The 27867-nt window shown below is 50.4% G+C and overlaps 2 protein-coding genes and 1 non-coding gene across 17 annotated transcripts in view; all 3 read left to right on the forward strand.

Annotated features, from left to right (window-relative positions):
- The window catches only part of Pum1 (pumilio RNA binding family member 1), a 122540-nt gene extending 108647 nt beyond the window's left edge, over positions 1-13893 (forward strand). For all 15 annotated transcript variants that reach the window (XM_058570952.1, XM_046469458.2, XM_058570954.1 and 12 more), the window contains 5 exons: positions 2076-2213; positions 5228-5353; positions 6490-6611; positions 8307-8499; positions 12050-13893. In XM_058570952.1, coding sequence (XP_058426935.1) covers positions 2076-2213; positions 5228-5353; positions 6490-6611; positions 8307-8499; positions 12050-12181 — 711 coding nt within the window. In that variant the 3' untranslated portion in view covers positions 12182-13893. The remainder of the gene's footprint in view (positions 1-2075; positions 2214-5227; positions 5354-6489; positions 6612-8306; positions 8500-12049) is intronic.
- On the forward strand, positions 9484-9567 carry LOC124075452 (small nucleolar RNA SNORD103/SNORD85). The gene has a single exon (XR_006846065.1). It is a non-coding gene; the product is annotated as a small nucleolar RNA SNORD103/SNORD85 (small nucleolar RNA).
- A 9117-nt stretch (positions 13894-23010) lies between the features above and the next one.
- The window catches only part of Sdc3 (syndecan 3), a 34750-nt gene continuing 29893 nt past the window's right edge, over positions 23011-27867 (forward strand). Inside the window, exon 1 of the mRNA XM_046468365.1 lies at positions 23011-23544. Within this exon, the coding sequence (XP_046324321.1) occupies positions 23011-23544 (534 nt within the window). The remainder of the gene's footprint in view (positions 23545-27867) is intronic.

Raw genomic sequence — 27867 nt, forward strand, 5'->3', positions numbered from 1 at the left:
AATTCGAGCACATTCAGTCAGTGCTCAGCAGTAGAGATGCATTATTGATAGAGTGCTGTTGATAAGTAATTATAAACAGATGTGAGGCTATTTTTAGTTTTCTTATGTATAGGTCAATTTTAGTTTTCCCAGAATTTTCATAGGTAGTTGGATCCTCTTTAATTTTCTTGTTTATTTAAATATGAGGTTTCTTCTTTCTTGATCATAGTGCTTACTTGCTGAAAGAACGCAAAAGCATGACTCTTTATTATTCATTTCTCCTGTTTAAGTTTTACCACGAATGTGGCAAATTGTTGATTTTTATCTCCACATTTTCAGATTTTACCTTTTTTTCTCTTTTTTAATTGGATGGTTGTATTATGGAAGTGGTCTTTATCTTATATTTCTTTCTGGTTGTGTTTGTTTGTGGTACCTTTTCCTGAGTCTGACATATGCGTGCTGTGGAAAATGTACTGATTTCTGGATGCAAGTCGATTATTTTAGGTGAAATTAACTGCCAACTGAATTTTTACCTCTTGTAACAAATAAATACTGACGGGAGCCATTTCCCTTTCCCTTTGTTTATAACTTTCCTTTACCTAAGCATTATTTATCATTCCTATAATAATCATCATTCTGGCATTTGGCTAATTTACTCTCCTTGTGGCGTTTGATTGGTAAACTTTCTTTCCTTTGTACTCTACCATTGTAGTCTTAAAGGTCTTTAATTAGGTTATATCTTAGTAGCTTTGACATACTTCACATTTCAAGAATTGAAGACATTGCAAAACAGCACTATTTTAAAGTGGCTGTAGTCTTCTAATAGAAATAGCGTCAGCACAGAAGAGCTAATTGTTACAGAGATTGGAGGTAGTGATGAAATGAGGCAGCAGGTCCAGGGCACAGCTGTGTGCACACATCTGACCTCCATTCCTGAGACCAGAGGCAGTAAGTTTCTGGGAAGGCCTCAGAATCAGTCAGTCTCGATCAATCTCACACCTACCCCATCCAGTCACCCCCGCACTTTTATCAGCCTTCATCCAACACCACACAAATACAAATACACCCTCAGTGTCTGGCTTTTGTGTATACTTTCTGAATTCGGGTACTCTTCATTAATTTACCATTCCTGCTCTCTTCACAGTTACTGTGCCCTGATGGATAGATCTTGGATGCTGGAGTCACAGTCTAGACTAAAATTCTGATTCTGTTGCTTTCTATTTATAGGATATCTCCTCCTTCCCACCCCCGCCCCGCACCCTTTTCCATTCTTATTTCTCATTGGAAGGTTTCATTGTGTTGCCCAGCTGGCCTTGAACCTCTGGGCTCAAGCAGTCTTCTTGCCTCAGCCTCCAAGAGGCTGGGGCTACAGGTGTGCACCATCCTGCTGTCTCTGTCTATAGCTTTAGATGGGTGGAAGAGCTGTGCAGGATATATATCATTGATAGTTGGTTTGCCAACACACAATGGAGCTAAGTTTAAATCTTGGCCATTTAGTTCTGCATTTTGTTCAAGTCTTTTGTCTATGGTTTCTTTTCCTCGTCTATCACAGTGCCCATTGCATTGGGTTGTTTGGACTTAGTGCAGCATGTTAAGTACTTAGAAGTATGCCTGTCTAACCAAGGGGCAACTGTAGATTAATGACCGTCATTATTACTAATATACCACTTAGGATTGTCAGGAAAAAAAAATGAGTTTGAGATCTTTCCAGGTACTGGTTACTGCTATAACAAATTTTATTTTATGGTAGATAAATTATGTTTGAAATTCAGTAATGCAGTGTACTTCATATAGAGTCCTTTCTATTTGAAGATATCTACATTTTTTAAAGCTTCAAGAGGGGTTTTCTAAGTTAAAGTCCTTTTGTGGTACTGGTTACTGCTGTAGTGAATTTTACTGCATGGTAAATATGTGAACACATGGAAGAACTTGAGTCCTCATTTGTTGCCACATTGTCACATTGTCAGAGTTGAGTTGTTCCACCTTCATTGTCTTAAGAGTCTGTTTAGTGCTTGGGTGTTGGTAAGAAGAGTGTGGACATCTGGGTTTTTGCTTGCTGTGATTCTGGTGGTGCTTTCTTCCATTGTCTTCAATAGAACGAGATGGTTCGGGAACTGGATGGCCACGTCCTGAAATGTGTAAAAGACCAGAATGGCAATCACGTGGTCCAGAAATGCATTGAATGTGTGCAGCCCCAGTCTTTGCAGTTTATTATCGACGCGTTTAAGGGGCAGGTAAGTGACTTAGGAAAGAAATAAGGGAAATAAATTAATGGGTGTCTCCATTGTCATCAAAGAACAAGGTATGATTTGAGGCATGTTCTCAGCTTGCTATGTGTGTCTTAGCCTGCAGGAAAAGCAGTGCTGTGCAGTGCGGGTCAGGTACCAGGTCCCTTCCAATAACTGTCATGGGCCATCTCTCCATCATTAATGTAGATATCTGCTCACCTTGGAATGAAACATTGCTGAAGGAGCTAAGATGAAATCTCATGTTTGAAGAATTTCCCCACATTGTTAAGTATTATTCTGATATTTAAACAAATTCATCAGTTTTTAAAAATGTAGGTCATTAGCAGAAGTAATCTTGCAGGCCCAATATGAATGTCTTTTTTTGTGTGTGTGCTGGGGATTGAACCCAGGGCCTTGTGCATACAAGCCAAGTACTCTACCAACTGAGCTATGTCCCCAGCCCATGAACATATCTTTAATTGAAAAATAACTGTTACTTGCCTAGATTTTTTGGAGGGGATGGAATGCAGTTCATATTGGTTTGAACTGGCCACATAACCAGAGATAATTTCTAATTTTTCCTTTTTACCTGTATGTCAGAAGTCTGTTCTTGGCATTACTTGTAAGCAATGTTAAATTCTTGGTTTTTCTCTGAATTGGCTGTCATTGTTAATTTCTTTTACCAACAAAACAAACAAAAAACTTCCTCACATTTTTCTAATTTGGTGGAAAAGGATAATTTAAAAGGTCTCATTTTATGATAATCAACTTGGTTTTTCTTGTTTTACCCCTTTCTTAAAGAGACAGGGAGAAAAAGAACATTTCACACACCCCTCAAAATGTCTCTTTAAGAAAGGGGGTAAAACAGGAAAAACCAAGTTGATTATCATAACCAGTGGTAATCTAGGTATAGATTATGAGGTGTACTGTTCAGCCTGTATTGAAGTATGAGTTGAGTTCTGTCGAGAACTGCCATGGTTGGTTAGTGAGTCTGCAAACAGTACCCAGGGGGTTATTGGGAGTTATTAAGTTAATGAAAAAAGAGGGGTGTAGATTTTTTTAACTTTAAAATTAAGGTATTATATTTATCAAACTACAGAATAAAATGTAAAGGAATTAAGCTACCAAGTGAGAGTCTTTTTCCTTTTTGTTTCCCTCCTCAGGGGAACTCAGGGAAGGCCTGGCCCATGCCAGGCAAGCACTCTACCATTAAGCAGCATCCCAGCTCAGGAAGAGGATGTTTTCAGGATAACAATCTGTCAAAGAATTGGTAACTAGAAAATAATACAGCGTAACGAAAAATTGGTCCCTGAACATATTTCACATAAGAAACACAAATTGCCAGTATACATAAGTGGCTCAGTGGTTGAATGCCCCTGAGTTCAATCCTTGGTACCAAACAAAACAAAACACGGAAAAAGAAAAGTAGTGGTCAATTCCATCAGTAATGAGGAAAATACCTAAATGATTTTTCCCACCTGTCATTTCCTTTGTGCTGGTAGGAATGTGGGGTCCAACATAGTTCTGGTAAAAATTTATATTTGCACCATTTTAGGACACAATATAGTATTCAAATTCTAACGTTTGTATTTCTTATAATCTGGTACTCTTGGCCTAGGTTCCTCTCTGTACATGGTATTCCCCCACTACCTTTTTAAAACAGTAGTATTCCCCTAGTAGGAAAAGGCTAAACAATGCAGATGTCTATAAGCTAGGCATTTTGACTTTAAAATCTCATAGTCACCTACACAAAATACACTGCAGAAATATCCAGTCTTGGAAGTGAATATTGGAAACATTATTTTGAAATGTTGATCCAGACTATAAGTATGTGGCATTTTAGAAAGATGAACTCAATTCAGGTACAGTGGTACACCTGTCTAATCCCAGCAGCTCAGGAGGGTGAAGCTTGAGGATGCCAAGTTCAAGGTCAGCCTCAGCTACTTAGCAAGACCTCTCGAAATTAAAATAATTTTTAAAAATAATGTAGCTCAGTGGTAAAATACCCCTGGATTCAATCTCAAGTGCCAAAAACCCCAAACCAAAACAACAAAAACGAATCTCAAGCAGAACTAAACAGTATATTGTTTAAGTAATAGTTGTTAGCATAATAAAGCTGCATATATAATATACATAAAGTATTTAGTGCAGCAACTGACTCTTTGTAAGTAAGTATTCAGTAAGCGATAGTTGTTACTGCTTTTACTACTCTCATTATTCTTCCTGATTACTGATGTGGGCTGCATGTCATTTAGCTAAGAAGGGGCGAATCAAGATTGGGTGTTCTAGGAGGCCTGGGGATATAGCTCAGTTGGTAGAGTGCTTGCCTAACAGGCACAAGGCCCTGGGTTCAATCCACGGCACTACCAAAAACAAAACAAGATTGGGTGTTCTGGATCTATAGCACCTGTGCTTTCCTAATTCTTCAAACCCAGCAAAACACACCAGTTAAACTCAGATGATTGTATGTAGTTGGTGTGTTTATGTGAAAGCATTCAGGACTGGATCCTACCCCTTTTTCTGTTTTTTTTTTTTTTTTTGGGGGGGTGGTTGGTTGGTTCCCCCCTTTCCTTTTTCTTCCTTTCTTTTAATAATAATAATAATAATAATAATAATAATTATTATTATTATTATTATTATTATTTTGGTGATGCTGTGAATTGAACCCAGTACTGTGCGCACACTAGACAATTATTCTCTCATTGAGCTGCAGCCCTCAGCCTTCCTTTTTCTGTTTTTAATCCTGTCTTTTGGATTGGTTGTTGATAACTAATTCTGTGTTCCTTCCAGGTTCCTTGGAAAAGTTCTTTTCAGCTCTGAATATGCATATATATGAAATCATAAAATAATTAAAAAATGGGTTTATTTACATATAACAGACACATGCTGCTAATGTTATATTTGTAGAGAGAATTTAAAGGCCATTTAGTTAAATCTAAATATCAATGATATAAATGTTACTGAAGCATTGAAAGTGACAAGCACCATTTTGAATTTCTTCTTTGTATCTTTTTATCTAGGTGTTTGCTTTGTCCACGCACCCTTATGGCTGCCGAGTGATTCAGAGAATCCTGGAGCATTGTCTCCCTGACCAGACCCTCCCTATCCTAGAGGAACTTCACCAGCACACAGAGCAACTTGTACAGGTACTGGAGTTGCCAGTAGATAAAATGAGCAAGCGCTGGTGGGCTTCTGTAGGCCCCATTCTTGTGTGTGTTGTTAGCATAAGTATCTGTTCCAGAAAAGGTTGATGTGTCCTTTTGTTTTTGGACTGGTGATTGAACCCAGGGTGCTTAGCCACTGAGTCACATCCCCAGCTTTCTTTATATTTTATTTTGAGTCAGGCCTTGCTAAATTGCTAAGGTTGCCTTTGAACTTGTGATCCTTCTCCTTCGGCCTCTATAGCCATTGGGATTTCAGGGTGTGCGCCACTGTGCCCGGCTTAATGTATTTTAATTCATGCTCTTTGAATCTTTTGGGCATGTTTTCATAGCAGCGTGGTTAGTGTCTTGAACCTGGGCAATGAGCACTGGCCAAGCCTATAGCTAGAAGGTATAGCTTTGAGAGCTAGGGTGGACTGTTTATCTCAGACAGACTATTTAATCCCTCAGAGTCTCAATCTCATTATTATCCAATGAACTAAGTGGATTAGGTGATTTCTTCTTTTTTGGCTTTCTACTTTCTATTTCTGCTTCTTCCAGTTATTAAGTAATTAGACCTGCCTATTTTGTTGGACATGAATCTTTCCAGTTTTTCCTCCAGCCTAGAAAGTAAAGGAATTTGTACATTTCTGTTTAAGAATAATGACTCTTTACTCCCTCCCTTCCTCTTCTAAAATGATATAGGCCTACTTTTCTATATCTAGTAATTTATGAAGAACCTAACCAGAGCTTTCTGGGCATAAACATGTGGAGAGAAATATTCCATTGTCTAATAATGTGTTCCTATTTTGTAATGACAGGGAAAAATTACCTGTCCATTTAAAAAATTCTTATGTTCATTAGAGCCTTCCTGGCGCTACAAGAAAGATAGGTGCTAAAGACTTAGGGAACCTGCCCGGAGTGGTGGCTCATGCCTGTAATCCCAGCTGCTCGGAGGCTGAGGCAGAAGGATCATGAGTTCAAAGCCAGCCTCACAATAACAAGTCTCTAAATAAAATATTTAAAACGGCTGGGGATGTGGCTCAGTGGTATAGCACCCCTTATTCAATCCCAAGAAATTAGGGAACCCACAGAACTGGTTTTTAACTTAAATTTTCTTTCTATTGTTGCTTCTCAAATAGGATCAGTATGGAAATTATGTAATCCAGCATGTATTAGAACATGGTCGTCCTGAGGATAAAAGCAAAATTGTAGCAGAAATTCGAGGCAATGTACTTGTGTTGAGTCAGCACAAATTTGCAAGGTATGTGCTTTCAGTTATAAAGCTTGTTTTCTAGAAGAGAGGGTTAAGTAGTATTTCAGCTAAGATAAAGAATAAGTGGTCATTCTCTCCTTGTTGATGTTTATTTATTTATTTATTTGTATATACAGGTTAAAAACTCAAATAGTTCTACAAAGCATGGACCATAAGAGGTCCCTTATATAACTCCCCGAGAAACTAGCCACAGTGAAATCTGGGGACTGTGTTTCTAAAGTATTACACTTTACTTCACTGGGCATTTTAGTAACTTAATGTTTTGGAATTGTGAAATGTTCGTGAGGCAGGCTTCTTTCTGGCTGAGAGGCAGTTGGCCATGTCTGCGCAGGCCTTAGTGTTCTCAGAATCTCTTCTCCAGCTTCAAAGTGTGCGGGCTTAAGAATGCAGTGAGATTGTTTTTCCCAGGTTGGCAAAGGTGTTTTTGTTAACTTGTAAGTAGCAGAGATTGGAGAAAAATTGATGGCTCTTCCTTGTGGTCAGTCTTCTGAGTTGATTCTGTATTTCCTGTTTCCCACATAACATAGTTCTTTCTATTTTTAGAATATTTTGTTTTCCTTTTTTTAGGGTGAATTGCAAGGCAGGTAATAGGACTCATACAAAAACCTTGATGTTTATTAATGTTCCCTTTTAATTTGTCAAATCTTACAACATTGCAGCGTGGAAACTAGAGAAAAGAAATGCAGCACCTAAGTGTGTGTGCTCTGGTACATAAGGCAGAGAGATTCAGTGAGACCTCACCTGTTAGTTAGGCTGCCCTAGAAAGTAGCCACCTGTGAGTCATTGGCAATTTCCAACCTACAGTGAAGTGGCCATCTCACAGAATACTAGCTTTATGCTGGTTTCTGCTTGAGGGTTTTGTGACCTAGAGCAGCTCTTTCCTGCTTTGTGAACACTTTGTGAAGCCTTCAGCGCATCCCACCACCACCACCATGTGCACACATAAACCTCCAATTCTCCCTGCCAGGCATTGGGTTCGACTCCAGCAGTGCAAGCACACGGCATGGACATTGCTCATGACACTGCACGGTGTCGTCACAGCACCAAGCCGCAGTGCACAGTCACTGTGGGATGGTAAACGGCCATCAGTGCGGCAGCATGTAATTCAGTCAGCATCTGTAGCCCTGTGGGTTACGGGAATACTGCTAATAGAACTGCACCCCTCCTTTCCTTTCTCAATATGACATATTTGTGAAATGTTTAGATGTATTGACAAACTTTGGGTCTTGAGAGACAGCATGTGGTAGTTGACCAAAAGAGCCATGGCCCTGCCTTGTGGGTTCCTTCAGCAAGACTACAGTTTCTGCCAAGTATCATGCTCTGTGCCAATAGCAGATGATAGACATCAAGTGATATTGATAAATGTTGAAATAATAATCAGCCAATTGGGATGTTAACAAAACCAGTCCCATAAACTTGTTTTTTTATTCATCCAGGCTTGTTACCCTCACCTCATGGAAGTTTAGGTCCCCACCCCTGAAAGACCTAGTCTCAGACATGATTCACTGTTGGACACATCAGGTGGCAGACATAGACTCTTACAGAGCCAGACAGTGGATACATTAATTCTCCACGAATGCGAGATCTCTCTTGCTGCTAATCCTGAGGGAGGGGAGAGGCTAGAAGCACAACCTAAGAGGGGATCCTCTTCTGACAGCTGACAATGGATTCGTCTCATTACAGCAATGTTGTGGAGAAGTGCGTCACCCACGCCTCACGTACAGAGCGTGCTGTGCTCATCGATGAGGTCTGCACCATGAACGATGGTCCCCACAGTGCCTTATATACCATGATGAAGGACCAGTATGCCAACTATGTGGTCCAGAAAATGATTGATGTGGCGGAGCCGGGCCAGCGGAAGATTGTCATGCATAAGGTAGGCTGGCCAGAAACTCAAGAGAGAAAGTGTGCAAGACATTTGTGTGTTCCTGGGGAGTCTGCCACTAGATGGTGCCCTGTGCTGCATTTCTTTTTTGTCTCTATCAATCTGCCCCTGGTACTATGGGCTGATGCCCGGGGCTCTCTACCACCAAGCTACATCCCTGCCCTTTTTGTGTTTTAGTTTTGAGACAGGGTCTTGCTGAACTGCCCAGGCTGGCCTCAAACTTGCAATCCTTTTGCCTCAGCCTCCTGAGTTTCTGTGATTACAGGAGTACATTGCTCCCCCTCCCCCTTTTTTTTAATCTTTATTTTATTTTTATGTGGTGCTGAGGATCCGAACCTAGGGCCTTGCACATGCTAGGCAAGCGCTCTACCGCTGAGCCTCAATCCCAGCCCCATAAGCTCATTTTTTTTAATGAGATATTTTTCTTCATAACCCCTAAGAGATCAGTTTATTATTAATTTAGACAAGTCAACCTGCCTGCCTTATTTTCTGGTCTCCTCCCTCCCCGTTCACCCATTCCACCAGCACTCACTGAACAGCTGCCTGCCCAGTACACTGCACGCCTGGCACATTGATCTGGGTGGCTCAGAGACAGCTAAGACCTCTCTGCCCTCAGGCTGTGGGGTCTGGTGGGGAAGAGCAATGGAAAGCAGAGGAACACGTGTGAGAGGGTCCCTTCTCCCTTCACTGTGTCCCCCAGGGAAGGCTGGAAGACAAGACTGAGAGGAGTTAGGGGAGTGGAGACAAAACTTTGAAAAGTGGGGAACCAACAGAGAAGTCCCCTGAAGAGGAGGTCCACAGCTTCAGGAATAGAGCAGATCCACCCAGCACCACCCAGATCACAGCGCCCAGGAGGCAAACTGAGCCCACTGGCAGGAAGGGCATGCTCAACTGTGTTTGTGCCAAGCAGTGCCCAGAGCCTCAGGGTGCTCTGATCTGAACCCTTAGCCCTTCTCAATGCAGGGGTTGCTGCTGTCTGGCAATGATGACCCACTTGCCCTCACTGAGAACAGAGTTCGGTAATGAGAATCTTTGTTACGGACTCAGTTCTGAGCCAGACAGACACCCTCCACCTCCTGTGCAAACCCACCCACCGCACTGGTGCTGGCAATGACAGTTGAAGTCTGGGGGCGTCCAGGGTTCTTCAGACAGGCGAGTTTCACAGAGAGATGTGTGGAGGCATAGGAGTGTTGGAAATGTCAAGGATTTTAAGCCCATCCATTCATTCCTCTAGCAAATACTAAGTGTGTGCTCTATGGCAGGCCATCCTCTGCACAAGCATTGTATGGCTACACCAAATTATGTGCAGATTAGTGTTGTAGTGTCAGGGAAATAAGGATTGTGGGTGGAGCATATAAAAATATGTCAGTATGCCTCTTGTAATTTATGGGTACAGACAAGGCCTCCTATATGTGTAACATTTGAAAAACCTTTCCAGGAAAAGGGAACATGGTGGGTAAAGTCTTGGGGCAAGAGAGATGACTGTACTTTAAGAATTCTAGAAAGTCCAGCAGGACTGTGGTGATAGCAATGTGTGTACGTTTCAGATAAGTGTCCTGGCTGCTGAGCAGGCGCTGTAACTTGGAGGAGTGGTAAGATTAGACAGGAGATTGTTAAAATAGTTAAGCCAGTAACTGGTGACAATTTTGGGATGGAAGAGAAGCAGACGGAATTGGGGAGTTGGAATCAGCAGGGTCTTGCAGATGATTGGTTGGGGGAGTCAAGGAAGGAAGGTCCTTGGGTCTTCTTTCCCTCTTTTATCACTAGGTGGTGCCCTGTCAGCAAAGGGGAACACTGGGAGGAGAGTGGGTTGGTTATCTTTGACCTCTTATTAAGCCAAATAAGAGACCGGTGCACTTCAGGATTGCACACATGTATGTGCCTTCTTGTTGTTATTTACTGGAAGGCAGAGTTAAAGATTTTTAATAAGAGACATGACTCACCAGCCAGGCATAAAGGTAAATGAGTTGAATCTCACCTAGTTTTCAGGAGTAGAGCTACCCTAATCATGGGATCCTCAACCTTAAGTTCTAGTGACAAAATGTAGCATTATTCCATTCTTCTGCCTTTTCTCTTCCTCCTCTCCCTCCTCTTCCTCCTCATCTCCCCCTCCCTGTAAATATGGACACAACACCTTTATTTTTATGTGGTGCTGAGGATCAGACCCACTGCCTCATTCATGCTAGCCAAATGGTCTACCACTGAACCCCAGCCCTTGCATTGTTTTTTAAGACAAGTTTAGGGAGGTAGGCATGTTTTTGCTTCCACATACCTCACGGTTGGAACCAGTTGCTTTCCACCTAGCACTTAGGTGGGAGTGAACTATGTGATCTGTGTCAGGGGTCCTATGTGAGTTTCATCGGTGGTTTCTAGATCTACTTGACCCTTGGTTCATTTGAGAACACAAATGAACAGGCCGGGTCATCACCCTCAGAGCTCTCATTCTAAAACACCCATCATCTCTGGCACTTTGGGCCTGTGTTTATGTACATTAGGGCGAGTTTGGATACGGAAATGGGTTGATAAACCATGGTTCTTTATGTTTGTGTGGAAAGATTGAGGGTTGAGCAAAGGGTAGTGAACACTGCTGAAGTGTGTAGAATAACGGGGCCCATCTGTGGCCCCCCTAATGGAGAAGTAGCCCTCTGCTTATCAGAGATGCTCAGGACTTGGGGAGCTGGATGAGCTCAGGGAAAAGAGCAGGAGAAAGCTTCTGAGTTGAACAGGCACCTGGGTCATAGAGGGCGAGGGTGAGCCCAGTGCCTCAGGGTGCTGGGAGAGCACAATGGGGAACAAATGGACTTTTGGGGGGATCCTGGCAGTTTGGGCTCAAATACCTGTGCCAGTCATTTGATCTTTTTTTTTTCTTTTTCTTTTTCTTTTTTTTTTTTTTAAGAGAGAGAGAGAATTTTAATATTTATTTTTTAGTTTTTCGGCGGACACAACATCTTTGTTTGTATGTGGTGCTGAGGATCGAACCCGGGCCGCACGCATGCCAGGCGAGCGCGCTACCACTTGAGCCACATCCCCAGCCCCCCAGTCATTTGATCTTGATGTTGATCCATCCAACACATGGATGCACCCTGTACCTTCCATTTTTTTCTACCCACCACTAAAATGGGGTAGCCATCCTCGCTTATAATCTTTACCATTTAAATTTTTATCAGTATTAACTTCCTGTGATCTTAGAGAGACACGGTCATGTGGTGAGTTCAGGATTAATGGTGCCCACATCTGAAAACCCCCACTGTTCAAGTGACCTGGGTGCTGAGCCTGGGGCCAAGGGGTCTTACCTGTGTGTTTGTGGGGAAGTGCTGAGTGGCCCATGGCTGCCAACTTCCCTAGCACTCCTACCTTGTACCAGTGCCCTACTGGTTGGATGGGTTACTCTCAAGATCTCAGGGGATTTGGCTGGGCCAGTGGGTGTTGCTGTCAGAAATGCACATGTGTGCGGACTGTGGTGATGGATGGGAGCTCTCTGGAGCCAGCCAGTCTCTTCTCAGGCCTGCCTATTATAACACATGCTGTCCTTCCTCCCCAGATCCGGCCCCATATTGCAACTCTTCGCAAGTACACCTATGGCAAGCACATCCTGGCCAAGCTGGAGAAATACTATATGAAGAATGGTGTGGACTTGGGGCCCATCTGTGGCCCCCCTAATGGTATCATCTGAGCAGTGCACCCCTCTCCCCATTCCCGCTGACCTCACTGGCCCCCTGGCAGATCCAACCAGCAACCAGAAATGTCCTAGTGTGGAATCTGAAATAGGCAATCGGTTGCTCTGGGATTGCTCCCTCCTCCAAAAAGGAATCAAATCCACAAGTGGAAAAGCCTTTGTAAATTTAATTTTATTACACATAACATGTACTAATTATTTTTTTTAATTGACTAATTGCCCTGCTGTTTTACTGGTGTATAGGATACTTGTACATAAGTAACCAATGTACATGGGAGGCCACATATTTTGTTCAATGTTGTATCTATATTTCACGTGTGGAAACTTTCAGGGTGGTTGGTTTAACAAAAAAAAGTTCAAAAAAAAAAGAAAAAAAAAGGTTTTTAACTCATTTGCCTCGCTGGCAAGTTTTGCAAATAGCTCTTCCCCACCTCCTCATTTTAGTAAAAAATAAAAACAAAACAAAACAAAAAAAAACCTGGGAAGTTTGAATTTTAGTTAAATGAACCCAAACTGGCATTTAACACTGTTTATAAAAATATACATATACATATGTATATATATATAAAATGAACAAATCTTTCAGAGTTGCTGAAGCTCAGTTTTTGACATTAAGTTTATGAGACTTCTAAAAATTGCTCTTTTTTGGAGACTTTTGCTGAGAAGAAGGTGTAGTCTGAGCTGCAGGGAGGAGGTGTGAACACCAGAGCGGCCTTCGGCCGGCGGGGCGACTGTTTACTGCCTACTGGATTTTTTTCTGTTAACATTGAAAGGCAAAATCTGATTATTTAGCATGAGAAAAAAAATCCAACTCTGCTTTTGGTCTTGCTTCTATAAATATATAGTGTATACTTGGTGTAGACTTTGCATATATACAAATTTGTAGTATTTTCTTGTTTTGATGTCTAATCTGTATCTATAATGTACCCTAGTAGTCGAACATACTTTTGATTGTACAATTGTACATTTGTATACCTGTAATGTAAATGTGGAGAAGTTTGAATCAACATAAACACGTTTTTTGGTAAGAAAAGAGAATTAGCCAGCCCTGTGCATTCAGTGTATATTCTCACCTTTTATGGTCGTAGCATATAGTGTTGTATATTGTAAATTGTAATTTCAACCAGAAGTAAATTTTTTTTCTTTTGAAGGAATAAATGTTCTTTATGCAGCCTAGTTAATGTTTAAAAAGAAAAAAAATAGCTTGGTTTTATTTGTCAGCTAGTCAGACAGTAGCGAGATCCTTTCTAAATGTTATTCAAAATGATTCAGTTCACACTAGTATTTTTTTTTTACCCTAAAAAGTAATGTTTTGCTTACTTTGTGAAAGTCAAAAGGACGTGCAGAAGTTCAGCCCTGTCCCAGCTTTCCCCACACTCAGCCCCTTCACCTTGTAAAGTGTGAATTACCCTTCCTTTTTGTACAGAAGATGAACTGTATTTTGCATTTTGTCTACTTGTAAGTGAATGTAACATACTGTCAATTTTCCTTGTTTGAATATAGAATTGTAACACTACACGGTGTACATTTCCAGAGCCTTGTGTATATTTCCAATGAACTTTTTTGCAAGCACACTTGTAACCATATGTGTATAATTAACAAACCTGTGTATGCTTATGCCTGGGCAACTATTTTTTGTAACTCTTGTGTAGATTGTCTCTAAACAATGTGTGATCTTTATTTTGAAAAATACAGAACTTTGGAATCTGGGTTTGTGCTTAATTTTAACCCCCTCCCTGCCTGCCTGAACCACCCCCATAGAATGCCCCAGGACAGCCTTTTCCTCCTTTCTGCTTATTTGTGGGGGAAAATTGGAGTAGGGCCTGAGTGTCAAGCTGATGGCCCTTGAGCCCAATTTGATTCAAAGTTGTTTGCGTTTAATCTGCCCATCGCTTCCACAATCAAGATCATCTACATAGAAGCCCAATTTCCTCCTCTTGGTAACTTATAACATTTGCTTCTTGGGCCCAAGTCTGTCCTCTTAAAAATCTGTGCCCTGTGGTCTGATCCATTCTTTCCAGATGTTCTTTCTTTCTTCACTCTTCCTCTCTGGCCTCTGGTATTTGTGAGCCCTGGGGTTTAGTAGTACCAATGGGCCATCTGCCTGGGACTCTGCTCCCTGTGCCACTCGTTGGTAGGGGCTGCTGAGGCTGACCTGGCATCCCAGCCTCTTCCTCTTACCCTCAGCCTAGGAATTTCCTCCTGCTGGTAGTGTAGGAGGCTCACCAAGCTGTCTGTCAATCATGCCCAGGGAGCCCACCCTTGCTCCAGAGACAGCTTTGGTCTGCATTGGAGATTTGGATGGACTCAGCTAGGAAGGCCAGCTGCGAGGTCATACCAGCTTGGTGGGGCCTTTGCAGGGAGTGGCTGTTGTCAAGGGAACTTAAGTGGTCCAGGGGATCCAGGGATAAAAGGTGGTGGCAGGGAGGCAGCTGGGGCCATTGCAGGGTTCCTGTGTAGGACCTGATCCTGCTTTGGCACCTGTGGCTGGGTTGGTCCCAAAGTCATCCCACTGTGGGCCTTCATGGCCTGCAGATAGCATGCATGCCACAGATGGGTTCATTTGCCTGCTATCTGTGACCTTTGGAAAGCAAGAGTCTCAAAAGACAGGCTAAACCTCAGAGCTTTGGTGAAACAAGTCCTCATACTAATGACCCATTAGCACCTGACATCACAGGCGTGGCCTAGGCGCTGGCGCGGTGTCTGCTCCCCTCCCCCCGTCTGCTGATGCATGTTCTGCAGCAGGTTTTGATTTGGTTTGGGTCTTTCAGCTTTTAGTGAAACGTTTTGTTTTTAGTGGTAGCAAGCAGGGATCTAGAGTTGAAGTGTTCTCACTGCCACCTCCTTTTGAGGCCTGGGGAAGCTTCAGTGCCAGGATTAAATTTGAAGTTTGGTCCCAACTGCCCTTTTCCCCTGGCTGTGCCTGAGACCCAGTTTCTCTGGAAGGTGGGAGAATAGTAGTACTTACGTGCAGGGCTGGTTGTGAGCATTAAATTAGGTCACTTCTAACAGTGCCCAACACATTGGAATAATAAATGTTATCTGCTACCCAGACCCATTTTGTTAGAATTTCAACAAGCAGCTGCAAGCCAGGGAGACAGACTTCAGTAGGAAATGGGTGCCTCCGTTTTTCTGTCTAACCTCACTCGCCCAATGGTTGTGCACAGGTTTTGGTCATTATGGAAAGACCATATTTATTTATTGGGAACTAGCTGCTGAGTGCCCAGGGGGGTTTCCACGTGTTCTCCTGACTGTTCTTGCAGCAATCCTGCAGAGAATGTGGTTATTACCCCCAGTTCAGAGGCATGGATGGGAGACGACGTTTTGACTTCTCCAGCAAGTCCTGGGCTCAGACAGCTGCGGGCCTGTGGTTTCCCCTCCGCTCGCCAGGGTAGAGCCCCTGTCGCTGCAGCCTGAGCTTCCCGGAGTCTGCCCCAAGGAGGCCATGTCTGGGACTGCCACCACCTGCGTCCCTGTGTCTCTTTCAGAGTCCTTCCAGTGGCCATTCTTCCCTCGGTTGTGTGGTCACAGTCCTTGACCCTGAGCACCTTCACTATTGTGGTGTCTTTGGTCCTTGAGAAAGCCTTGGGGAGTAGACGGAGTTGACCTTTCAGCCCTTTGTACAGGTGAGGACTTGAGACTCAAGCTCCATGTGAGTCAGTGGCAAGGAGAGGGTTTCACCTGTGGTCTCCTGACGCCCAGTCCAGGACTCTGTTGATGGATGTCTGTTGGCAACCTCCTGCCAGCCGCCACAGTGGCTGCCTTCTCTTGGGTGGTGAGGCACCCCCCAGGGGGAGAGAACCTGAGATTTTCTGTACTTACCAGATGCAGCCACACGAGGGGGCTACCGCCCAGAGCAAGCATGAAGGACGCCTTGGGCTCGAGGGTCAGGGCTGGGATGGCTCAGAGGCATTGTCAGGAATCTCGCCAGGGAGAAGAGGTCACCAGAGTTCTGGCATCTGCCTTTCCCCTCCTTCATCCCTTCCTGCCCCAGAGGGCTGAGCCCTCTGGCTGGGAATGGGAAGGTGTGACTGACGTGGCAGAGGCCCAAGCTTTGCCTTTGATTTGCTGGGTGACTCCTGGCACATCTCTGAATTCTCTGGGCCTCAGTTTCCCCAGCAGCCACCAGGGGTATTAATTTAGCCCAAGACTACCTCTCTCCCAGGGCTGGTATGGGGTTGATGGGCGGGGCTGGGGAGAGCAGCCCAAGGTCCTGAGGTCTCCTGCGGCCACATCACTGGCTTGTAAAACTCACAAACCACCAACACCTCCAAGTCTTCTCAAGTCTGATGGCTTCAAATTTTATCTCCAGCTGGCCCTGTGTGACCTTTGTAAGTCACCTGACTTCTTATTCCTCTTTCCTTATCTGTAAAATGGGGTAACAACAGTTCTGCTTTACAAGGTAAACTGGAGGCCCCTGGCACAGGGCTAGGCGCACGGCCGGGGGTAGCAGTTATTATTATCATTGTCTCTGATTTTTCTCTGTTGGGGCTCTTTGAATTTTCACTAGGGTGACAAATTTATCCTTCAAACTGGGACACCAGAAGGTAGATGCAATACCTAGTGCAGTCTCCAAGGCCGAAGTCAGTCACCCAAGAAGCTTCCTGGTATTCTCACCTTTGTGAAGTCGCTGCCCACAGGACTGGGTGTCACCACCGAAACAGCAGGACCTTGCGAAGGGGCAGAGTGTGACATCTGAGGCTAGGTCCCCCAAGACCTTATAACCTCTGCTTCCTCGGGGGACATTCACGCAGCCCTGATGGGTCCTGCTGGTCAGGATTAAGCCCTCGCTGCTGTCTCAGGAGACACTTCCCAGATCACCGCCACCACCTGGGGTGCACCCAGCTTCCCGACCCGCGTTAGTCTATGGCTGTCTAAACCCTGGGTCTGGGTTAACTTGTTCCCCAGGAGAGAACTCAACAGCAGGAGCATGGCTGCGCCCAGAACAGCCTGCAGCCCACACCTGCCCTCCAGCGGAGAGGAGGCCTGCCTACCTGGACGCCAATGCTGGCCTGGATTCCTGGAGACCCCCAGGCTCCTCAGAGCCCCTGGGGACACAGGTCTTTGGACAAAGCTTCACCAGCAAATCCCAGGGAAGCTCAGCCCCCCAGAGGTGCCACAGCTTCTGTCTCCTGTCTCCCGGTTTCATGCAAAGAGTGACTTAGAGCTAAGTCCTGAGCTGTTAGTGATCCTCGCCTGCATTTTGGGGAGACACTGGTCAAGAGCTAGAATGGGACGCCAGGCTCCCCCACCCCGCTCCCCCGCATCCAGGCAGGGAAAGTGCCTACCAGATGCACATGACCAGGACAAGGGACAGAGCAGGGACATCCCACTGGATTGCAGTCACCTATGTGTTTCTCGCCCCGCCCCCCTGCCTGCATGGGAGCTCCCTCAGTGCCAGGCCTGTGCCCACCCACAGCTCACCCACTGCTCCAAGCTAGCTGCAGTGCTGCTCTCCCAGAATGCTAAAAACAAACCAGCAGACCCTAACCCCACCGTGTGTCATCTCCAGGACGGCCAGGGCCCTCTCCTGGAATCCCAGCTACTTGGGAGGTTGAGGCAGGAGGACACCAAGTTGGAGGCCAGTCTCAGCAACTCGGTGAGGTTGTGTCTCAAAATCATAAAAAAAATCAAAAGGACTGGGGCTACAGCTCAGTGGTAAAATGCCACTGGGTTCAATCCCCAGTATCAGAAAAGCAACAAGGCGGGGGGCCTCCCGGAGGACAGTGCTGAGAGTGACCTGCCGCGGGGGCTGGGCAGGCTCTCCTGCCCCTCCCCGGCTCTGCAGCTGGGCTGCTCCCGCCCGAGAGGAGGTGAGAAGGAACACATATTTTTAGGAAGTTTATTTTTCTTCTTCCAGGAAAATGACTCTAAATGTGCAGTTTATTCCCAGGAAGGTGGGGGAGCGTTCGTGGAGCTGCTTCGGGTGGAGGCCGCCTCGCCCGCCCCCTCCTGTGCTCTTCCCCTGCCAGGGGACAGGAGACCCAAGCCCCGCCCAGCCTGGCCTGGCCCTGAACCTGACCTGAGAGTGGCCGGGGTCTTGGTGCAGGTGCTCCTCCTGGGAGTGGGCAGAGGGCCTAGAGGACAGGGGGCAGGGATGGGCTCCCAGCTCCGCCACAGGCTCTGACCTGGGGCCAGACCCTCCCCCCTCCTCCGGCCTCACTCTCCTAACTTGTGAAATGGGCAGATGATAGGGGTGGCAGGGGACAGCTCTGTCCACCCCAGGGGGTGGTGAATGCAGCCCCAGAACACTACCACAGTCACTCACACATGACCCTCTTGGACTCCCCACATGGTGGGCCTCCCTCCAGGCCCCCTGGACTCCTCCGCTTCTGCTCAGAGGCGAAGTGGCTGAATGAGCGGCTGCGGCTTGGTCTCCTCATCTGCTCCTCCCTCCCAGGCTGTTCCCGGTTTCCCACCTGTGGTCCCCTCCCAGCCTGTGTGCTCAGGTTCCAGGAGCCAGGCCCCACCCCACTGAGGTCCCCGAGGTCCCCGAGCCCTGCTCTGCCCTCACGCAGAACTCCTGCTCCAGGCCTGGCCAGACCTGCCCCACACGGGGGCTGCCTGCGGGGGTCTCTGCAGCTCCACTGGCCCCTCCTGCAAGGCCAGCCCAGCCTTGTCCCTCAGGTAAGAATCCAACTTGCTCCCTCCCCTCCACCCCGCTGTCCTGAGGGTCAATTCCCAGGTAACAGGCCTAGGAGACACCCACGTGCAAATCCTGGTCCCAGGCCTGGCTGCGCTGGGGTGCCACCAGCCACAGGGGCCTCCGACAGCTCGCCCAGCCTGCCCAGAGCCAAGGTTGGGGCGTGGCCCCGTGGGACCTCACGGCCAGGTCCCTTGGGTGGTCCCCAAGGGTGGGGACCAACACTCCCCACCTCTTGCCTGGCCTGTGGATCCTCCTAACCCTACCGACCACACTGGACTTCTACAGCAAAAGGCCTCTGAGCTCCCCAAGCCTTCCAGAGAGGACTCGGTTCTTCCCCATCAGAAGCTTTCCTGCGGGAACGTTGTTTTAGTTTCTGAGTTTTGGGGGTCATTGACCCTTTGGGCTTTTCCCAGAAGCCAGGCTGTGCTTTGGCCTCCTTCCTGACTCCAGGGCAAATCAGGAAGTTGTAGTGGGGAGGGGGTGGACTCGAGGTGGGGGAGGGGGACAGGGAGTTGTGTTCCAGGCCCTGTGGTGGTCTTGAGCCGGGAGGGCACTTGTGTTTGGAAAGCCCAGCTCATTAAATCCTCCTGAGGCCATGAGGATAGCAAGGCACAGTGCCAAAAGCTAAGGCTCTGTCATCACACTGCCTTCTTCAAATCTTGGCTCATCCACTTTTAGGCTGTGTGACCTGAGGCAAGTTACTTAACTTCTCTGAGCCCTAGATTCCCTGACTGTTAAAAGGGGACAAAGTAAAGAGCAAAAACTTATACAGTGCTTCCTGGACGCCAGGCTGTCTCAGAAGAGTCAGCTCATTTGGTCCTTGTGGCAGCAACCCTGGAAGGACAGTGAGAAGAGTAACGGGAACTTGCTCTCCTGGCAAGGGGCGCTCTAGTTATTACTGTACTGTCTGGTTAGCCAGCCTTCTGGGGGCTGTGAGCACCCACCGTGTGCCGAGCCTGGGCAGACCCTTGGTTGCCTTGTTAGAACCAGGAGGGTAGGGGAAGGTCCCCGGGTGAGGCCAGGTGGGAGTGGGACAGCTGCTTGGGACATGGGCAGGGGTTTGGGGTGCTGGGCTTCATCTGTGTCCCCAGGTTGGTGTGTGGCTCCTCAGTGACTAAGTCATCAGCAGACACTTCCCAGCCTCTAGACCTGTCATTGCCAGTGTCATTGTGTCATTGCTAACAGTCTGGGTCAAGATCTTGGCCTCACTTGCCAGTTATGGGGTCTTGGGCTTGTCCCCCACTTCCCTGTGCCCTGTTTTCTCATCTGGAAGGTGGGGATGATGTCGTGTGCACGTCCTAAAGCAGTAGCTGTACTTGAGCTCTTGTCTGTTGGGGATGCCCTCAGTTCCAGCCAAGACAGACAGTAGAAACTGGGAACAGGGTCTGGATGCAGGACGGGTGTGATCAGGCTATTGGGCAGAGCGGGACCAGCGCTGCTCACCCCAAGGTCATTGGGAAGCTTTCCCAGAGGAAATGATGTGACTCTGAGGGGCCAGGTGGGCTGTGAGAGTTTGTGCCGGGAGAGGACAGCATCACATGCCTGCGGGGTGTAGTGGCACTGTGGATGGAGCTGGGACATGGCCCATTGCAGGGGAGGGTGACTGTGTGGAGGTGCCGTGCTTGAGGGAGTTGGATGTGTGCATCTGCGAGCTCCAGGAGTCCCGGAGCCCTGGCATGGGGAGCTTGGTCCCCGAGGTCCCGACCTCTGTTCTGGCTGCGACCAGGGTCTTTGAGGAGCAGCAGGTGGCGCTCCCGGCCTGGCCAAAGATTCTCCACACACACCCCTCCCCACTTCTCCAGGCGTGGGGAAGAGGCTGCTGTTTCCAGAAGCTGGAGGGTCCTGCTCCCTGCCTAGTTTCTACATGGCGACCGCAGGGCCCCCTGCGTCTTGCTCACCTCCCAAAACAGAGTACTCGCCCCCTGTCACAATAGCCACTGGCATCTGTGTTCAGAAGTCCTCCCGTGCTGGCATCTGGCTCCTCCTAACCCCCACTCTGGACCTCTCGGTCCCTCAGAGCCAGTCTTCCCGCTGGTCTTCTCAGCCTCTCTGGAAGGGAATTTTATGTCCACATCCGGGTCCCTTCCTTTATTTTATTTTTGGTACCAGGGATTAAACTCAGGGGTACTTGACCCCTGAGCCACATCCCCAGCCCTATTTTGTAGTACATTTAGAGACAGGGTCTCACTGAGTTGCTTAGGGCCTCGCCGTTGCTGAGGCTGGCTTTGAACTCAGGATCCTCCTGCCTCAGCCTCCCCAGCCCCTTGGAGGTAGTCCAGAAAACATATCCAAAGTAACAGCAGAGCTGGGATTGGAACCCAGGTACTGACCCACCCAGAGCCAGACCTCTCCAGCTCCAGGCTGTGCCATTCCACAAGACCAACTCCCCATCTGCACGGCCCCCAGCCTTTCCCCACCCAGCTCCCCAAGGAGATGGCTCAATTCCAAAAGATTTGGGAATGGGATTCCAGAGGTTGGGATCTCAGAATTCTTAGGAATATTTTTGGAGGTGTGGGGGTGCTGGTGATTGAGCCCCAGGGGTGCTTTACCACTGAGCCAGATCCCCCAGTCCTTTCAACCCTTATTTTGAGATAGGGCCTCATGAAGATGCTGAGGTTGTCCTTGAACTTGTGATCTTCCTGCCTCAGCCTCCTGAGTGGCTGGGATGTCAGCCACCATGCCTGGTGTCCTAGGGATTTTTGAATCACAAAGTTGAACACTCTCCCTCTCTCTCTGCAGGATGTCTGCCTAAGGACAGCTAGCCTGGGCTCACACACCCTTTAGGGACCCACTTACTCCCCCTCCTCTCAGGGACCCCTTTTAACACATCTCTACCTTAGGTTGAGCTGACCTTTGTTTTCTTGACTACCTCCCAAGAGGCTGCTGGCCCTGACACCCAGAGGCCATGGTTACTCCTGTCTGCTCCACTATTCTTTCCTCAGGCAAATGGCTCCAGTTTTGAGGTGTGTGCGTGTGTGTGCGTGTGTGTGTGTGTGTGTGCGTGTGTGTGCGTGTGTGTGTGTGTGTGTGTGTGTGTTTTCATTGCTGCTGGGTAAAATAGAACTCAGGGCCGGAGCATACTAGGCAAGTACTCTGCCTCCGAGCTCCACCCACACCCCTGGGCTGACAGCAGCCCTGAACTGGGGGTGCAGGGACCCAGGCGCCAGAGAGCAACTGAGAGCAAAAGTGAATTCGCCGTCATCAGCAAACAACCTCAGTTTCCTCACCAAAGAAGTGGAGCTATCAACAGTTCCGACCTCATGGAGCTCCTGAGATGTTGACAAGATAATCCAAGGAAAGTGCTTGGTCAAGGACATGTGCTCAGGGATTAATAAGTGTTTAACCCTCCCCCTCTCTCCCCAAAACAGGTGAATGAGAACCGTACTCATTGATTCTGCAGGTTGGTGGGTTGTTTCTCTGTGCCGGGGATTGAATCCAGGGTGCCTAACCACTGAGCCACATTCCCAGCCCATTTTTATTTTTTATTTTAAGACAGAGCCTTGCTAAGTTGCCCAGGTCCTCACCAAGTTGCTGAAGCTGACCTCAAATTTACTATCCCTCTGTCTCAGCCTCCCAAGTCCATGTGAAGACAGGCCTGTGCCACCACATCCCGTGATTCTGTGAATTTGTATTGAGCACCCACTGCATGCCAGGCCAGGCTGGTGTGGGGGTCAGCAGTGACTGACTGCAGCGGGACTCAAACAAATAGGGAGAATGTGGGACATCAGATGGAGACGGAAGCAAAGGAGAAACCACCCCAAATACAACAAGGCCGCCAAGGCTCGCGTCACCCAGAGGTGCTCTGTACTCCCACTGTGCCTGGAAGGAGAGGTCTCCATTCTACTGGGAGGAATCCGAGTCTCACCTGGGGAAGCCGAGCTACTATGGGGCTGCCCACCATCTCCTCTCCAACCCTAGTGACAGGGCCCAAGTCAACACTCCACACCCCCATTCCATGGTGGTCTCGCTGGGTGGAATTGAGGCCCAGAGAGGGTCAGGCCTAGTCTGAGGGCAACAGCCAGTCCGCATTCTGAGGACACGAAGGTCGGGGTCTTGGGTGATCTCCGGCCCCTTCCTAGGCTGGCTGGGGCGTGGGGTGAAGATGGGAGTCCTGGAATGAATGGAGCCCACAGGAGGCTGCTGGGTGGGGACACACACCTCGGACCCTAGAAGGAACGGCATGGCCCGCGGGGTCCTCGGGTTCAGCCCTCCCGGCCGCGGGCGGAGGACGCGCGGAGCGGAACTGGGTCCTGCAGCCCCGGGCCCGAGCCTGCCGCGCCGGGCGGGGCGGGCGGGGGTCGCAGCTCGGCGCGCACCCCCGCGCACCCCCGCGCGCTCCCCCGCGCACTCCCGCGCACTCGCGCGCACCCCCGCGCGCACCCGCGCACAGCCCGCCCCGCCCGCCGCGCTGGGGGCGGCCCGGTGGCGGCGGCGGCGCACGCTTCCTGCGGGCGCGGCCGCTGTGGGCGCGGAGCCGCGAGCGAGGCGGAGCCGGAGCGGAGCCGGAGCCGGCCCCGAGCCGGAGCCCGACGAGCCGCGCCGCCGCCGCCAGCGCCGGAACAAAGGCGCCGCCGCCATGAAGCCGGGGCCGCCGCACCGCGCCGGGGCCGCCCGCGGGGCCGCAGCCGGGAACGGGGCCGCGGCCGCGCCCGGGGCCCGCGGGCTGCTCCTGCCGCCGCTGCTGCTGCTGCTGCTGGCCGGGCGCGCCGCGGGGGTGAGTGACGCGCCCGCCCCGCGGGGACCCCCCCCCCCCCGCGACCCGCCGGGACCCCCGGCCGGGCCGCAGCCCGCAGCCCCTCCCCCACCGCCCGGGAGCCACCGCCGCCGCTCGGGGCTTCGTCCCCTTCCCGGAGGACCCCTCCCCCGAGGGAGGCCCCGGCGGGAGCGCGGGTCGCAGCAGGTCCCCACAGGTCCCCGCCACCCGGGCAGCCGGGTGGACCGCCTCCCGCGGGCGGAGCGGGGTCCCCCGCCGCGGCCCGAGGGGCACCGCGAGGGCCTGGTGGCCGGCGGGGGTCCCGGGGCTGGGTGTGTCTTGGGGCCAGAGTGAGCGCGGCGCTTGCCTCGTGGGTGTGCCCAGACCGCGGCCACTTTTGGGAGCCGGGCGGATTCCTCTGCTGGGGGAGGGTGTGCGTTGGGTCTCTCTCAGGTCGCCTCCCCCCAGCCACCAGTAGGGCAGTGGGGACTCCCGAGGGGGCGGGGGGAGGGTGACTTGGTGAAGGTGACCCAGTGTGTGTGCAGCGTGGCCACCCCAGTGAGGAGCCCTGGGACCTGTGGGGTGTGCCCTGGGAAGGATGTGCCCACTCTCTGTGCCGATGCCACCATGCCCCCTGTGGGTGGTTGAGTGAGGGTGACCCATTGTGCACTGTAACCGGCTGGGCCACTAGGACCCGGGCCATGTGTGCCCGCAGGATCACAGGGGTCCAGTGTGGAGAGACCTCTGGTGGGCGTGTGCTTGGCCCATCAGAGTGTGTGTGCGTGAGTGCATGGGTGACCTCAGCATGAGCAAGGACCCTTGAGGGAGGCATGTGTGCAGGTAGAGATGTGTGGGAGGTGACCCCTGAATGTCCCTTGGAGTGACTGCAGCAGCTGGGGGTTGAACTTGGTCCCAGCTCCATCAGGAAGCAGGAGGAAGGGGTTGGAAGAAGAGCCACGTCTCCCCTTTGAGGGACCCAGGTCCCAAGTGAGTTCTTCTGTGGCACTTGCCCAGATCCAGGGTGGGGTACAGTGAATTGGAGATCAGTAGGTCCCACCTCTTGAGCAGTTCTGGGAACAGTGATGCCCTGGCCCCATCCCCTGGGCTAAGAAGGAGGGGTCCGTCCCACAGGCTGCCTGGCCTGGAGCCGCCCTCCTCTTCCAGCCCCAGCTGGCAGTCTGTCTAGAGCGGGTCCCTGCAGGGGCTTCAGGATTGGTTCTTCATTAGCCTTCCCCAGCCTTCCCCATGAGGCGACTGGCCTCCTGCCTCATCTCCAGTTCCCCTGGGGGCTGAGGGGAAGAGGTCCCTAGGATGGATAGCCACCTGGTCTGTCCTAGCCACTGGGGACACTTTCTCAGCTGCATTTCTAGATCCTTAAAAATTTGGGAATCACTGTTCAGGGTCAAAATCCCAATACTACCACCTGTTCACGGGGTGATCTTGGGCAGGTTATCCCCCTGGTCAGCCTTGGGCTTCCTCTCTGTGAAATGGGGTTGAAGACACCCTCCTCAGGGGTGAGAATAGCTGGCAGGTGCACAGACCCAGGAGGAGCACAGGACAAAGTTCTGGAGACAGGAGGCCTGGTGGGACGCGGGGCTGGGCAAGTCGCTCCCTGGCTGGCACCTGCTCCTCAGCCATGAAAGGAGGCTCATGCTTGGCACCTTGTGGGGTGGAGAGAGGAATTAAATGAGAGCGGTTCAGGATCTGGTGCATAGTAGGACCTTGACAAGGCAGGGTGCCCCTGAGGTAGGGCTGTGCTGGCTCTGAGCCCATGCTGGGTGGCAGATCGAGCAGCCCTCTGCCCACCCCCAGGCTCTGGTCTCAGGCTCCATGCTTGGCTTGGCATCGGGCAGAGCAGGGGTGCAGCAGAGGTGGGAGGGGAACATGGTGTCACTCCGGGCCTTGCATCTCCCCAGGGGTCTGGCTGTTGAAAAAGGCTGTCACCCTTCTTGTGCCTCATCTGGCCTGGGAAGCAAAGGGTCAGTGGGTGGCGCCTGGTGGGCAGGGATGCCACCCCTCAGAAGAGGGTGATGCCTGTATCAGGCGAGGCTGTTAGACCAGAAGAGCCCCAGTCAGGTGGCTCTAGGTGTGGCCTTGGGGTGGGGTCTTCTCAGGACATCAGCGGGTGGGCAGCAGCTGGGTCAAGCAGGGGAGGAAAGGGTGACCCCTGGGTCTACCTGTGTGTATGAGGGGGTGATCTCCCCTTGGGGAGTCCTCACTCCTGGACTGCCAGGTGACCTTCTGAGGAACATCTCCTTCCAGAGCCACCTCTGCTGCTCCACCCAGTCACTCCCTGCCATGGCTTGGAGAGTGGGGATCTTGGAAATGCAGCTTTAAGAACATGGTCTTCTAAAGGTCCAGGCCTGGAAGGGATCCCAGGTGTCACTTAGGCTTTTGAATGCTCTCAGGGATGGGAGCTCAGTGATTTGTGGCTGTGTGACTTTGTGAAAGTTACTTAACTTCTCAGTGCCTCGCATTCCACTTCTGCAAAGTGGGAGAATAGGAGTGTGAAGAGCAATCTTCCTGCCCCATGCCTGGCTCAGGTTCCATGCTCTTTATAGAGTTGTCATTCTGTGGTTGGGTGGTGGCAGGGGTGGGGAGGGGAAGGTGGGTGACTGTGTGACCCACTCGTCAGGGTAGGGTCCCTGCTCCCACCCACTCCTGCGCTTGGAAGCCTTGGTGGCCCCCCCGGCCGCTGCTCCATGCTGCTGTGGTTGTGAGCCTCAGGAGGCTGGGGCCAGATTGTCCTTACTATAAAGGGTGAAGGTTGGGGGCTCTGAGCTGTTCCAGGCCAGGTCCTGGGGGGACATCCTTCCCTCCCAGATGTTGGGGGATGAGCCCAGGGACAGTGAAGGGACCTGCAGCCTGACTCCCCAGGCAGCAGGGCTCGGGGGGGTGGACACCAGCTGTGTGACTTGGGGAGTGGGGACAGGAGGTGTCAGCCTCAGGGAGGCTGCGATGAGAAAAGGAGCCTGTTGAGGAGACCGAGTGTGGTGCCTCTCGGGAGCCTCGAGAGCCAGGAGGGTTTTCTGGAGGAGGTGACTTTGGAACTCTCTCTAAAAGTGGTTGTCACGTGCCACGGAGCAAGCGGTCCCCTTCCCTGACTCTCCATTTTCTTATCATTTGGGGACAGATACTGACTCCCAGGACCGTCGTGGGCGAGGGGTGACGGCTCTGAACCTGGAGCTCTGCCCTCTGGGGAGAGTTGGCCTCTAGCTGATTGGAGGGTCTCCTCTGGCCCCTGCCTTGGGGGTGGTGGGGGCCCTGCCGTCCAGGAGAGCCGCAATGGCTCCCCCACTCATGGCCTGGGGCCTGGGTCCCTGGGCTGCCCCCAGTGGTGCCCGTGGGGCGGCTCTGGGCTTGGGCTCTGGAAGAAGCTGGGGCAGCGATGGAATGGGAGGGCGTCTGCCTCTTGGGGGAAAGGCGGGACGGGGCACATTCAAGGGGCGTCAGTGACATTCTGAAGGCTGGAGCCCGCTGGCCGCGGGAGGCCACAGCATCTCTGCCCTGCAAGCCTGTGTGCCGAGGGCCCGCCGAGGCAGGGCCTCACCTGAGGCTTGACAAGAGAAACAGCAGCTGGCCACCCGGGCACCTGGCCCACCGAGTGGGCACCACGCCTGTTTTGGCTAGTTAGTCCTTTTGAGCATCTTCTGAGTCGGAGTTATCAGAACCTCTGTTTTACAGGTGAGGAAATGGGGCCCAGAGAAGTGAAGGGATTCACTCAGAGTCACACAGCCACAAAGCAGCACAGCTGTATTGGGCCAGGGCCTGGCAGGCTCCTAGGTGTGGCCTGCTGTCCTAATCCCGTGCCCTCTTGCCATGCCATTTGGGCATTTTGCTTCACCTCTCTGGGGCCTCCCTACCCCCAGCCCCTGGGGTGGGAGGGGCTGGACCCTGACTGTATCTGTCACTGTTCACCAAGTACCTGTTCCTAACAGGTGCGTGCCATGTCCCTTCTGACCCAGTTCTCCCGCCCGCCGCTTTGGAAGTCTGTGGTGCCGTCTTGAGTTGTGAATGGGGGAAGGTTTGTGGCTGTGTGACCTTGTGAAAGTTACTTAACTTCTCAGTGTCTTCCACTTCTGCGAAGTGGGAGAATAGGAGTGTGAAGGGCAAGCTTCCCGCCCCAGGCCTGGCCCCGGGCGCTTCCTCCTCATAGGGGTCTGCCATCTGTCAAAGTGGCCCCTCTGAGAGCCCTCGGGATGGGTGAGGGAAGTCATACGACTGTGTGCGGTGAGGGGCTCGTGCCGGGCCGAGTGGTCAGGCACAGCCAAGAGGGGCAGTGTGTGGAGCCTCAGGATGAGAGGGCTCTGAACACCCACCACCGCCCTGGATGTGTGCTGCCTG

Source organism: Marmota monax, unplaced genomic scaffold (genome assembly GCF_021218885.2).
Source record: "Marmota monax isolate L192 unplaced genomic scaffold, Marmota_monax_Labrador192_F-V1.1 WCK01_AAM20220418_F8-fsc00008, whole genome shotgun sequence".
NCBI classification, from domain to species: Eukaryota; Metazoa; Chordata; class Mammalia; order Rodentia; family Sciuridae; genus Marmota; species Marmota monax.